Here is a 13053-nt window from a genome sequence, read left to right as displayed (position 1 = left end):
CATCCATCAAACCCAACATCAAAGTGCTATTAAATGCATCGTGCATGTGCTCTGGTTACAAAGACTATTATTTCAGTTTTCAAATGCATATGGGAAAAAGTAACCCGCACAAACTATGAGACTAGGAAACATAGGACCTATTTTTCTTGTTAGCATGAGCAACCATATGTTCAATACTCCTTTGTGAGTGGCTGAGAAAATGAAAAAGTAGTGAATCTTTGAGCATCAGTATGACACAAAGTAGAAAGCACAGGGTTCTGATACTACATATAGTATCAAAATGAAGTACAAGTGTTCCACAGTATCTGTAACAGAAGAACAGATATAAAACACAAACATAAAAACTTTCTAAGACATTTTAAGTAACAAAGAAACATTTTCTTTAAAACACTTCTGCATTTTAACTGAGATCAACTATGCCATTAAAGGTCAGAACTATAACAATAACTAGTTTAATAAAGGTTGTTCAGAAAGACTAGGACTTAAACTCTGTACAATTCCTTTAAGCCAGACGTTCACCCTGGAGAATAGCACGTGCCAATCAGGCACCAAGCTCTGCTTCTGTTCCTGAATTCAAAGAGAATAGTTTGTGTGTAATATCCTTCACGTTAAAGTTGGTAGAGGAGAAAAAGTATCAAGGTTCAAAATTCGGTGAAAGTCGAATTAAACTCTTACCAAACATTCATTGAGAACTTACAATTTTTCAGGCTTACTATTTTAAATATAAAGATGAATGAGACTAGAGAAAGCCCTAGAATCTAAGCACAGAGACAGAGCTATCCTTCAATGTGGCAAAAAGCCTACACCAAAAATAGCTAGTAACTACTGACTGCCCCTTTGGACCATGCCTTACGTCAAGTGCTTTATATACGAAACATTTTAATACTTGTAATTACCATAAGAAATTAGTATAATTACACCAATTTTTCAAATAAGAAAATCAAGGCTCATATTGCTCAAGTACCGTGCCCACACACACCAGAGGTGGGACCTGACTGCAGAGCACTCACTTCCCCCAGGGTGAGGGAGGGAGAGGACCCCAGTGACATGTAGTGACACCAAATCCACAGTGTGAAGGGTTCGGAAAGGGCCCACCATGCTCCTTGGTTTCACTTGTCCGCTGGACTGGAAGCAGCTTCCCCACAGTATTGACAACAGAGAAAAAAGATGGCTGTGCAAATTTCACACATCCAGAGTACAAGGAGCACAGGAGTCACAGTACAGAGTAGCTAGAGAAAAAGCTTGGAACTCAGGCTGAGTGCAAACTCTACAGGGCCAGTTAATGAGTTTCTTCTTGATTCTGTGAGCAAAAACAATCGACCCAGATTTCCAGCGAGGCAGGGTAGGATCCAGTCTGTCCCACAGAGGTCATCCTGACGGTGGGGTGGCCCAGCTGCAGGCGGGCTAGAGGGGACGTTTACAGGGAGGTAGTTAGGAGTGTCACGCTAATCCCAGGAAAAGACAGCAGTGCGGGACCGCTGGGGATTGGCGTCGGAGGGTCTGGTGAGCGAGGGGCGGGGAGAAAAGGTGTGAGGAGTGTGTGCTTTCCAGCCTGGATAACTGGGCAGATCTAACCCCGAGAACAAGTTGGCAGTTGGAGAGGCACAGGATGCAGGGGCGCCGTCGGAGGAAGCGCGCAGACGGAGACGGCACACGTGCAGCGCACGGGCGACCAGCTGCAGGGGAGGCCCTGCCGTCCGGGAATGTCGCGCAGGTGCACGCGCTCTGCTGTCCTAGGAGAGGCGCTCCCCCCCCCCCAAGTCACTGTTTATTCCCTTGGCCTTTCATCTGTCACTCGAGGAGATATAGGAGATATGACGGGCCGATACTCAGACACCCACGCATCTCCACTTAAAAAACGAACCACTGGAAGGTGAAGCTACTGTCGGAAAGGTCCGGCGCATTTACCAGCGCCTCCAGCCCCGCCCCCGGGCCCCGCTCACCGCTGACGGCGGCGTGCTGCTTCAGGTACTCGCGGCGCACGTTGATGTTCTTCACCAGGCACTGCCGCGCGTGCGCGCGCCGCTCCTTCACGGGGTCTTTCGCGCAAAGAGCACAGATGGCCATGTACTCCAGCGGGAGTCGCAAACGGGAAAGGCCTTTGTGGAGTTTCTGTGCGAACACCTGCCGGACCTGGTAGCATTCATCCTGTGGAGACGGGCGTTCTGCACGTTACCCACCCACGTGGCGGCCCCACGTGGCGGCCCCGCGTGGCGGCACGGAGCCGCAACTTCAGCCGCACGCACCGCCGCGGCGTGGCCCCGCCATTGGTAACTGCCAGGAGCAAGGGCCAGAAAACACTGAATGCACTTTAAAACAGAAAAACGCACTCAATGCAAGAGTGACTACTCAGTTTCAGAACCACTGATTCCTGCTGTTCTAGAAATGAACCGCTGGACCGCTCCCCTCGTCCGCCCCCCCCCCCCCCCAGCGTGGCAGTCCGGACACAGCACTGAGGGGGGCGTTGCGCAGGCCTGACCTCCCGCTGCCCGTTCCTTGTGGACTCCGAGCACAGTATCCCACACCCAGACTATGACGACTTTTTCTAGTCAGGGAAAAAGCTTGACATGACTTTTGAGTCCTTGCTGGGACCCACAGAGACCTTTATAATTGTAACTTACCTTCCACCCAACGACACAGGGTATGGAGTATTTCCTAGTTTTGCAGCTTTACCTACACCCCTTCTTCTAGAAAGTTCCTTTTGTCATGGTACAGGCCATAACATTCTGCCCTTATCTTCAAATCTTTATCTTGTGCATCTTCTTTCATTTAACCTTTAGTTTCTCACGCTAACACCTACTTTAAAAAAAGTGGTCTAGCTGTCACGTAAACACTGTCATGTACCCTCACACTCAACGAAACGAAGTTAAAGTGAACGCACTCCTTCCTCAGTATCACTCCTGTAGGGGGAAGGACCCTTCACCATCAAATGCATATTATGAAAATACCAAATTACAACTTGTATAAATCAGCATACCAAAATATATTCACAAATGAACAGACCACTAATTACAAAAATCTCCAAACACCCCTCCCCCGACTTCGATGCATCGTCTCCCAGAAAGACCGCGGTTCAGTCACTCTCTCACTGATCATTCGGAATCCAACCACCCAACACAAATGAAGGGCAAAGTCGGTTTGGGATCCCGTGGCGAACGTAGTGGGACTCTAAAGAGTCACTGAAGCCACCTTAGAGCAGAGCTGTCAATCCCCTGCAAGGAAACGGACACCACCACCGAGGACTCTGACGCACATAACAACACGGAAGGGACACCAGCAGACACTCAACCACCCGGACGAAGATTTAAAGACATGCTCCTGGGAACTGAGGGGGTCTTCCAATGTCTGGTTTTTGAAAAGATCCTCTTCACTGTCATATAAATTAAATGTGAAGGATACTATGACACAACTTTAATTCACCAAAAACACTCAAAAAAGCAACTACTTGATACTTCACAGTTATGGTTATAACCAATAATTGACTCAAATTTTTAAAAAATAGTGTAATACCACAAAATATATTTCCCCCAACAGAAAGTTCTATACAAACCTTTTATTCACTACAGGCTATGAATGAAGTCTTAACCTTAAGCAGTCTGCACGTTGAGTACATTTGCTTTCAGTGGCCTTTTCTAGTGCACACTGCTCTCGACACCTCCCTCCAGCACCTCGTAAGCAGTTCGACTGCTCCATGCATTGCACCGTGCTGGGAACACAGTGCACTCCCCGTGTTCCTAGTCTGGAGGCTGCAGCTGCGACTGACTCGTGTCTGTACTTACAGCGCCTACAACGGCACGCAGCACAGAGCAGCAGTGCAGATTTTTCACAAACAGCATCTAAATTCTAAAGTAACTTAGTAATTATTAAACGTTAAGATTCTTATTATTGACTCCTTCCCCTCCAGACTTACATAACAAGGGTCTATATGAGAGCTAGGAGGAAGTCTCTAGAAGTTAACAAAATAAAGTACTGCCTCCAAGGAGCTCGAAGCAAGTTCAAGGCAAGCAAGAGCAATAAACCACAGGTGCCTATGGCAACGGACAGGTAGGACCAGGACAGCAGGTCACACTGCCAGGGTCAGGAATGCAGCCGTGAGTGTGAGGAAGGGCTTCCTGGAGGAGACTGTCTGACTCTTGATGAGCAGGACAAGGTGATGTGGATGTGTAGAAATAAAGGGGAAAAGAAAATCAGAGACAGCAAATTATAGGTACATTAAAAAGAGATGCTCTACCTCACTGAAATGAGGGTAGGTGAAGGGTAATGTATGCTAAACAAGATTTTTAAATGCATATTTGAGTTCAAATATGAGAACTTGAATGGCAGCTTGTATAATATATGCAGTTTTTTCTTTATGAATATAAGGCCCTAAATATTTGTGAATGAGGAATATTGTGATCAAAAACTGTGACAGAGAATTTAACCAGTAATAGAGAGCCTCACAATAATGTAGGTGAGAGCTAATGATGGTTATAGCGATGAGAATGGTTAAGAAGTATGAATAAATAAGACGCAATAGAGATCAGGACAGAATTACCTGTACTTTTACTATGAGATACAAAGAAAAGTGAGTAGTCAAATACGAATCATGCTTACAGATCTAAGAAAAGCCATTCGGATTTATTTAAGGTTTGTCGAGACTCTGCATGTCGGAAAAGAATAGGCTTGAGTAAAGTATGAACTCAGTCTTACATTCACAGAACATGGAAGTTTGAAAATTCTGTTTAGCCATGGAAGTGGCAGTACAGGAATCATGGACCTAGAAAATGAGACGGCCCAAAGAGAATGTACCGGGGGTGGCAAAAGTAGGTTCCGAGTCGTTCGTAAGGAAATACAGTCCAACGAGAACCAGGAGGTGGAAGCCAAAGGGAACTTCAAGAATGAAGAGAGCAAGCTATGTGACACGGTGCAGGAAGGACGTACAATGACGACTGATGTCACTGGATTTGGGGACTAATGCAGAGTCCGGAAAACACCGAAGGCAGCTGAGTAGTGATAAACGGGTAAGGGACACAAGGATGCAGATTCCTCTTTCTCCGAGGTCTGGAAGTTAAAAAGGAAGAGAGGCATGTGGTTCAGAGGGTTAGGGAAAAGTTTAGTTTAGAAGGTAAGGTAACCTCATAATGTGTGTAAATTGTTACAATATACTAATAATTAAATCTAACCATTAACACATGCTCCACAGTCAACAGAATTCCAGAGCAAACTTGTAACTTGGGCAGTCTGAACTTCCACCTCAGGAACCTGTGACTGAGGCACAGTGCTGTGTGTCAAAGACTGTGCTAGGGAAGAAGGTCTCTGGAGGCTAATGTGCACGAAAGACTTCCTCACACGGTGGACAGCTAACCTGGTGTGCACATACTTATTATCCTCAGAATAGTCTCTCTTTTAACCCGTTCCCATCATTTCTTGGTTTTTAAATTTGTTTCTACTCCAATACTGAAATATAAGACCAAGAACCTGACAAATCAACAAATTGCAAGTACTACCAATTAAAAAAGTTATAGAAATCTGTTTCCTCCTAAGAAATTTAACATATATTTCTAAAGAATTTTCACTTTCTTGAAAAACAAGATGATCTCTAAAATTAAACTGGGAAGACGAAATTAGAAAATTATGGGATTCTCAAAATCTCATTGGTTTAGTCTAACATCTGAGTAATGACACCAAACCTAAAACAAATTATAAAGGATCTGCAATAACTTACAGACTGAAGTACCGGAGACTGATGAAATGATAATTAAAAACATAAGCTGTGATTTAAAAATAAGCAATAGAAAAAGGGGAAGTGAAAAATAATTACAATAATTCCTGAAGTAAATGCCAAACTCTTATAGATAAGACTGTTTGAAAAGGAACAGCAAAACTAAGTGTAAAATAACTAAATTATGGATGAAAAACTTGGAACATCATTCCTACTGTTACGGAGGTCCTTTTCCTTTAACTTTCTCAAATGGTGCCAAAAACTTCTCTAGTGGTATATTACCATTCAAATATTATGTTACTGTAATATGGAATCCATAAGAATGCATGGGGGGGAACCCCCAAAAACCCTGGAATTTATTTATAAAGAATTGTGTTTTAATTCTAACACTGAAACTTCAGTCACCTTCCAAGTGCTCTCCATCTGAAGCAGCGCCCCTACCCAGATGTTTTTCCCACTGCTCAGAACAGTTTTAAACCAATCAATCTGGATGCCTCTTTAGTGCCTCTGCCATTTTTTGTTTCACCTCTTCCACAAGGAAAACATTTCCCTTTGAGAACTTTTTTCATTTGGGGAAACAAAACGGGTTGCTGGGGGCAAGATCTCTGGTGAATAGGGAGGGTGGGGCATGGGGGTTGTGCTGTTTTTTGGCCAAAACTGCTGAACACTGAGCGCCCTGGGGGCAGCTGTGCTGTTAATCACCCATCGTGAAATGGGCAAATACACTGAAAGTCCTCAAAAACAGTCACTGAACCAGAACGCAGCCTCTCAGAGCACCAGCTGGCCCACTGATACACATGGGGTCCTAGGACACTGAACAAGTGGGAAAAGTCTGTGCCACAAGGGGCCTGCCCTCCAGAACATAATTCCTTTTTTTTGGAACCCCATCTCATAAATCCATTAACATCACTCTTAATAATTTGAAATTTTAACTAATACAGAATGCTTATGACCTGAAATTAACCTTGACCATGTCCTTATAAAACTGCAAATTTCTGTATTTTTTCTTCCTTTTAAAAACTAAGTACAGTCGAGCCTCATTATTCACACATTCCACATTTGTGAATTCACCCATCCACTAAATGTATTTGTAACCAAACCAACCTTGCCATGCTTTTCCCAGTTAACGCGCTGAGCAGCAAAAAGGCGAGCTACCCACACGCCTCTGGTGGTAGCTGAACATGGCCCAGCTCCACCTCCCGGTGCTGGCTCCCATAAACACGTGTCCTGCGGTGGTCTATTTAGTGCCACATTTTTATTTCTGTACTTTTTTGGTGACTCTGTTGTTTAAATCGGCTTCCAAGCACAGTGATGAAATTCTGTTTCCTCTTCCCTACGGCAAGGAGGCTGGGTTGCGCCTCGAGGAAACACGCGTGTGTCCACCGGGCTTCCTTCAGGCCCGAGCGACAGCACTGCAGGCCGCCAGTTCGGTGTGAATGCACAACTGTTCTGTTTCCAACAGAAACACGCAAACCCGGGCCGGCACTGACTGACTGGTAACAGGTGTGACTGCAGACTCGCAGGACCACCCCCGTATCTCCCCCACAAGCAATGGCTCGTGATTCTTAATTCAGTGCCTGGAATGACTTTTTGGAACTACCGCAAATGACAAGAATCAACTGTACTATGTTAGCAACCTAAAACTCTAATGATAGTTTAAGAACTTGAAATGTTTCTCATGCATTAATTTTTCAAAAGGAGACACAAACACTCAAGATTTTTATCAGCACAGTGAACTTTCAGGTCAAAGCCACCTGCAGCCATGCACACGCCCGACAGCCAGCTTCCTTACATTGATGGCCAGTGCACAGAGCTGATACTGCTCCAGGGTGATGATCTCGTGGTAGCAGGGCTCCTGGGCCAGCTTCACAATGGCGCTCCCCGCAGCCAGTCTCAGGCGGGACATGTCCGGTTTACTGCAACACACGCAAGAAAGAATGTCAGTCAGACTTCTGTGTGTACAAAAACAGTCCTTTGTAGATCGAATTTTACCAAACTTCTAGCCAAAAGAAAATCGTAACCCGTTTGGTGACACTGAACACTGCACGATATTTAAGACGGTATCCAATACTTCAGACTAGTTCTCTTGAACTTGGTCTATGCCAGCAACCTTCAAGCGTGCAGCCCCTGACTATTTAGCCAGGGGCATGGACCTCTTCCCCCTTAGACTGTCAAATAAAAAATGACAGCAGCCAACGCAACGACAGATGTCCAGTGGGGAGGAATCAAAATTATGCCTACTTTTTTGGTCACACTGGCAAAAAATGTGGTTTTTTTTGGTGTGCCTCAGAATTTGAGTAATCAGTTTATGTGTGCCATGAGATGAAAAATGTTGAAAACTGTTGGTCTAGGCTAAAGTCATTTAATTCTCTCATTCCAGAAAACCAGGTTGTAGCCAAGCCTAGAAAAAAATGTATTTGTGTGTTTAGTTGTTAGGTCTTCAGTGTTCCATTATGGATGATTTTGGATATGTGTTTACTTACAATTAGGCATAAAAATGTCCTAACATGCTCATCAGTCAACTACAACTACTGTGTTGTTGTACAAGAGAAGTAAAATGAAAGCAAGGGCAGTGGATAAAACATTACTATTTTTGAATAGACTCCAACTTTTCAAACATTACCAAGAGGCTCCTTTTAAGTTTAAGGAAAAAAATGCTTCTGGTAAATGGGACACATTTCAAAGAGTAGTAAATTCCTGACTAGTAAATACACCCAAACAACCCTTCCTAATACAGGGATATGCTGGATGAATTAGAGATCTTGGACTAAACTGAGAGGGGAAAGTTGTTAACTTAATCCTCCAAGATCTAATGATACAGTTGGTTTAAGACCCTTCTTTTACTTCTCTAAGATAACGTAAAAATACTGACAGAATGCAAGACAACATTAGTAAGGTTCTAAGGCTCCTGGTAAAGATGGCGGAGTAGGGAGAGGAGGTACTAGCTTCCTCCCACAACCAGGTCAAAACTACAACTCGACAACAGAGCCACCACCATTAAGAACCACCTGAAGTTCAGCTGAACAGCTATCCTATGACTAAGAACATAAAGAGCCACACAAGACAGACAGGAAGGGTGGAGATGTGGAACAGGCTGGTCCCACACCAACGTGTGGTGGCTGAGAATCAGGAGTGAGAGCCCAGCTGCATGGCCACCCCCCCACACCACAGTCCCGAGGACCGAGGTGTCCCAGCCCCACACCAGGCTCCCCAGCTCGGGATTTCAATGCTGGGAAGAGGAGTCCCAGTAATGTCTGCCTGTGAAAACCAGCAGGGGCCGGTGGCTGAGTGAGATGAAGGACTCTGGAGTCCAAGACATTCCTTTCAAAGGGCCAGAGCACAGCCGTACTCAGACTCACTCACTGTGGGCTCCAGCACTGGGGCAGCGGATTAGAAGGTGCCGGGAACATATGGAAAAGAAATTAATTATCTGGTGTCTGGGAAAGGGCTAGAGGGACAGCCTTCTCCCAGAAAGAAGTGCCAGCAGAGGTCTGTGTTCCTTTGCTGAGCCCCCCTGCTCCCCCAGCCAGTAGGCAGCGCCTTATCTCAGTTTCCCTCAATGTGGCTCACGCTGTTTGCCCCAGTGATTCCCCAAGACTCTGCCTCACCCAACTTGCAGGCCTACCCAAGCCGTTTCCAGTGGTTTTTCAGTACAAACTGACTGTCTTAGCTCATGCTGCCTGTTTTCCTAAAATCTCTCAGACAAGCAGCATCTGGCCTTGGTAGGCCCTGTGATTCTTGGTAAGTGGCCCCATGCCACTGGTCTTGATCTGCACCATGGCTTCTCCTGGGCACCTGCAGGCCCAGCACAAGAAGCAGCCATCTGCAGGTCGCTCCCCAGCTCCTGGCCTGGGGCAGACAGAGCACGGGCAGCAGCGGCTGACTTTGGCTTGCAAGTCCTGGAGTCAGCAACCCCTGAGGACAGTGTCCGACCCAGCTAAAGACCCACACAATCACCGACAGGAGCAACACACCCAAGGGGCAGACTCAGCGGCACCAGAGCCCTGCTGAAGCCAGGCCTGCTCTGCAGGGTGGCCCCTGTGCAGCTGGTCCTCCATGGGGGTGGGTGGTCGCAGCCAGTCCTCCCAGAAAAATAAAACCTCACAAGTTATACAAAGGTCTGAGCACTGAGTTGTACCCCGAAACTAATGTAATATTGCATGTCCACTGTAACTGAAACATAAACAATTATTTTTAAAAAGGAACTTCTAAGACAAATAGGGTTCTGAAGTCCCCTGTCCCGGGGCACCTCTCAGCTCCTCCAGCAACAGCCTGGGAGCTGTTCTGAGGTCAGTCACTCCACCCTGCTGGAGGGAAGCCTTTTTCTCTTTCAGTTTTATTTAGTGTAAAAAGCAGTAACTGACTATAATTAAATACTTTACAGCTAAGGTTTTGAAGACCAGGTATGGCAGAACCAATGTAATTCATATACATCTGCAAAATTTGAGAACACATTTGATTTTGTTAAGGAATACCATGAATACAAACAGATGAGATCAGATCCAAATATGCACATGAATAACGTGATAAATTTAAGAGACAAAAATGTATTAATTCTCAGGAAAATTTCCCTAATTACTAGGTAAATCCTGAACATGGACATATATAAATTGTAAGAGGAGGGAGGTGAGGACAACGCATTAGACAGAAAGCGGCCGCATGAGTGAGCTGTGCGTGTGGAGCGCCTGGCCAGGTTTATTTGTATTTGCTTTGCCTGATGGCAACGTGCTGCTCCGAACAGTCTACGCAAAAAGCGCAGCGCGAGTAGCACCTGGGAAGGCTGACGACGGAGGCGGAAAGCTGCCATGCGTTCATCCTCTGTCACTGGAGTCTGGAAGCTGGGCATACCAGGAGGGGAGAGGTTATCCTCCTGCGCTCATTACCAGAGAGTCCATCGGGGACACCTGTGTCTTCCGGAGACGACTGTCTAAATCTGAGCTGCCACACAGTGACCACACAGTGACCACTGCCATCGTCGGCACTTCCAACGCCTACGTGCCAGGCGGTGCCGAGGTGCCTCAGACACACGAGTGACTGTTATTTCATTACGGTCACTGTCTGCAAGGACACCATGGGACGGAGCAGGGACAGGGACTGGCATAGGCCCCTGTGTCAGGGAGGGTGTAAAACTCGAACCCGGGATCCGGGGGCTACGTTTCCAACCTCTGTGCTGTACTCCATCTTTTAAACAACTCAAAACGAATAAAACGGATATATTTTAAATGATTTACATCAAGTGCATTTACAGTTTTTGTATGTGTTTATACTTCTGGAAGCAGATTCAGTAAGTTGCTTCCTATGCAGTCTGTTCTTTATCCCTTAGACATCAATTGACAAGAAAACAAAGTATCAGTTACTTATTTGCACACCACCTTCTTTGCATTAGACAGTAAGCAGCAGCCAGGCACTGCTCAGAATAACTACAACGTGCAGCAGCCCCCCAGGATGAAGGAACCACCGCACAGAGCGCTTTGGGAGAAACGCACGCGTCCCTACAAAGCGAGACCCGTATTTGCTGGACAGGAGCCGCGCCGGCCAACCCCCCGGAACAGCCCGCACGCATGGCCGCACCTGATCCTGCCCTGCTCAGTCAGGTCCCCGTCGCTGTGCAGGATTGTCGTCAGCAGCCGCAGGGTGGAGGTTCCTGATTTACTGTGATTGTTCTTCATCCCAAGCAGCCACCGAACCATCATTTTAATAGCCTGAATCTATTCAACAGACAAATTGACAAATGAAACATTGCTACTTTTTAAAGAAATTCTGTATCAAGCTTAAAAAAATGAAAAGGGCATTTTTAACAGATGCCTTTTAAAAAAGGAGGAAAGGGAAAATTATTATTTTATGTATGTCGAAAGATAACTGAATGTTTTATATTGACCATGCCTCACCCCCCGGGTCAGGGGTGAATAACTTAATGAAAGACTGCTCTTCTTACTTTTCCAAAACATTTCCCCCGACATGCACTCTACCCTTCAGCACCTGCCGTGAAATCACGCTAACTACCCTTGGCAGGCGAGTTAACTTGCAAACTGCACTCAACCCTTTGTGTCTGAGACACAACACACCACCCAGTCACACTGCATTTTATACAACAAAGAACCTGAGCACTACTATGACCTTCTCTTCACATATTTATTAGCTTAGCTTTTCACAGCTTAAGGCACAGGGCTTGGTGGGTCTTGGCCAGCGGCCCTGTGTCAGGTCCCCTGGAGATGCCCCTCTGGGGCCGTTTGGTTGGAATCAGATCCCCTATGTCAGGTCCCCTGGAGATCCCCTTTTGGGGCCGTTTAGTTGGAATCGACTTCTGTGCAGGGGGCCTGCCTTCCAGCCAGAACTGCCTGACTACACAAAACTGCTGCTTCTGAGCAGAGCTGAGGAAATAGGTCCGCACTAGAATCTGAAGTGTCAGGCAACATTTAGTGTTAAAGGAAGGACTGCTGTACAGGGTTTCACAAACCCCATCTACATAAACAGTGGAATCTAAAACCAAAATAACGTCGGAAGGCAGTTAATAACGTGAACCCCCCACCCCCACTATCTGTAAGCAATTACAACTTTGAAGACCACGGTGCACATCCATCCATTCCCTGCCGGCACACTCTGGGCAGTGGACGGAGGTGAGGTCTGAAATGACAGACTGTCAATGGTTTCAGCAAACCAACCCTCTCCACACTGGTGACTTACGATGAACTCCTTAGTCACAGAACCAGGCTGAATTTTTGAAAAAAGTCAAAACACTAGGTTTTATCAAATCCTGTGGAAGGGATAAATAGTCCTCAAACCTGCACAATCCCCTTTACTGAGCAGGAAAATGCACCTAAGGACACCAGCACTGCCTTCTGCCACGTAAAGGGTGGTGTCTGAGAAGCAGCATCAGGGAGCGGTTTTCGAAAGTCTGTTTCACAGATCAGATTACATGCGGCTGCCCCTGGGGCTTCTCACCACTGTCTTATATTGTCACAGTACCTGGATCAACGCTGCAGAACAAATATAAACGCGTGAATGACATAACAGCCATCCCTATAACAGGAACAGAAATTCTAACACCTATATCAAGGATACATCAAATATACTGATATCAATAAATCTATGCCTATTACTCACTTTAACCATTGTCTCAGGAGAAACTTCCTCATCTGGAACCCAAAGCTTAGTTGTCTTCTTTCCTGGAAGCTAAACAAAAATTAAGACCTTTAAAATGTGAACATAAATGCGTACGTTTAATTTTCAGTGAATGAATGAAACAGTATCTTCTGACGTGACGGTTATTACAAACGAGAAGAAAAGCCTCCTCAATCCCTATCACTCGAGAGGGTGGGGAAGCTTGTCCCCCGCCGCTAATGTTCAGTCCT

At 45.8% G+C, this 13053-nt stretch overlaps 1 protein-coding gene across 2 annotated transcripts in view; it reads right to left on the bottom strand.

The window, feature by feature from the left end:
* The window catches only part of PDS5B (PDS5 cohesin associated factor B), a 130620-nt gene that overhangs the window by 19996 nt on the left and 97571 nt on the right, over positions 1 to 13053 (bottom strand). For both annotated transcript variants that reach the window (XM_037129375.2, XM_037129380.2), the window contains exons 22-25: positions 12806 to 12874; positions 11273 to 11409; positions 7494 to 7617; positions 1944 to 2148 (exon numbers count right to left, since the gene is read on the bottom strand). In XM_037129375.2, the coding sequence (XP_036985270.2) occupies positions 1944 to 2148; positions 7494 to 7617; positions 11273 to 11409; positions 12806 to 12874 (535 nt within the window). The remainder of the gene's footprint in view (positions 1 to 1943; positions 2149 to 7493; positions 7618 to 11272; positions 11410 to 12805; positions 12875 to 13053) is intronic.

This window comes from Artibeus jamaicensis, unplaced genomic scaffold (genome assembly GCF_021234435.1).
Source record: "Artibeus jamaicensis isolate MK-2021 breed Jamaican fruit bat unplaced genomic scaffold, CSHL_Jam_final contig_415, whole genome shotgun sequence".
Lineage (NCBI taxonomy): Eukaryota > Metazoa > Chordata > Mammalia > Chiroptera > Phyllostomidae > Artibeus > Artibeus jamaicensis.
This window is presented reverse-complemented; position numbering and strand designations above follow the sequence as displayed.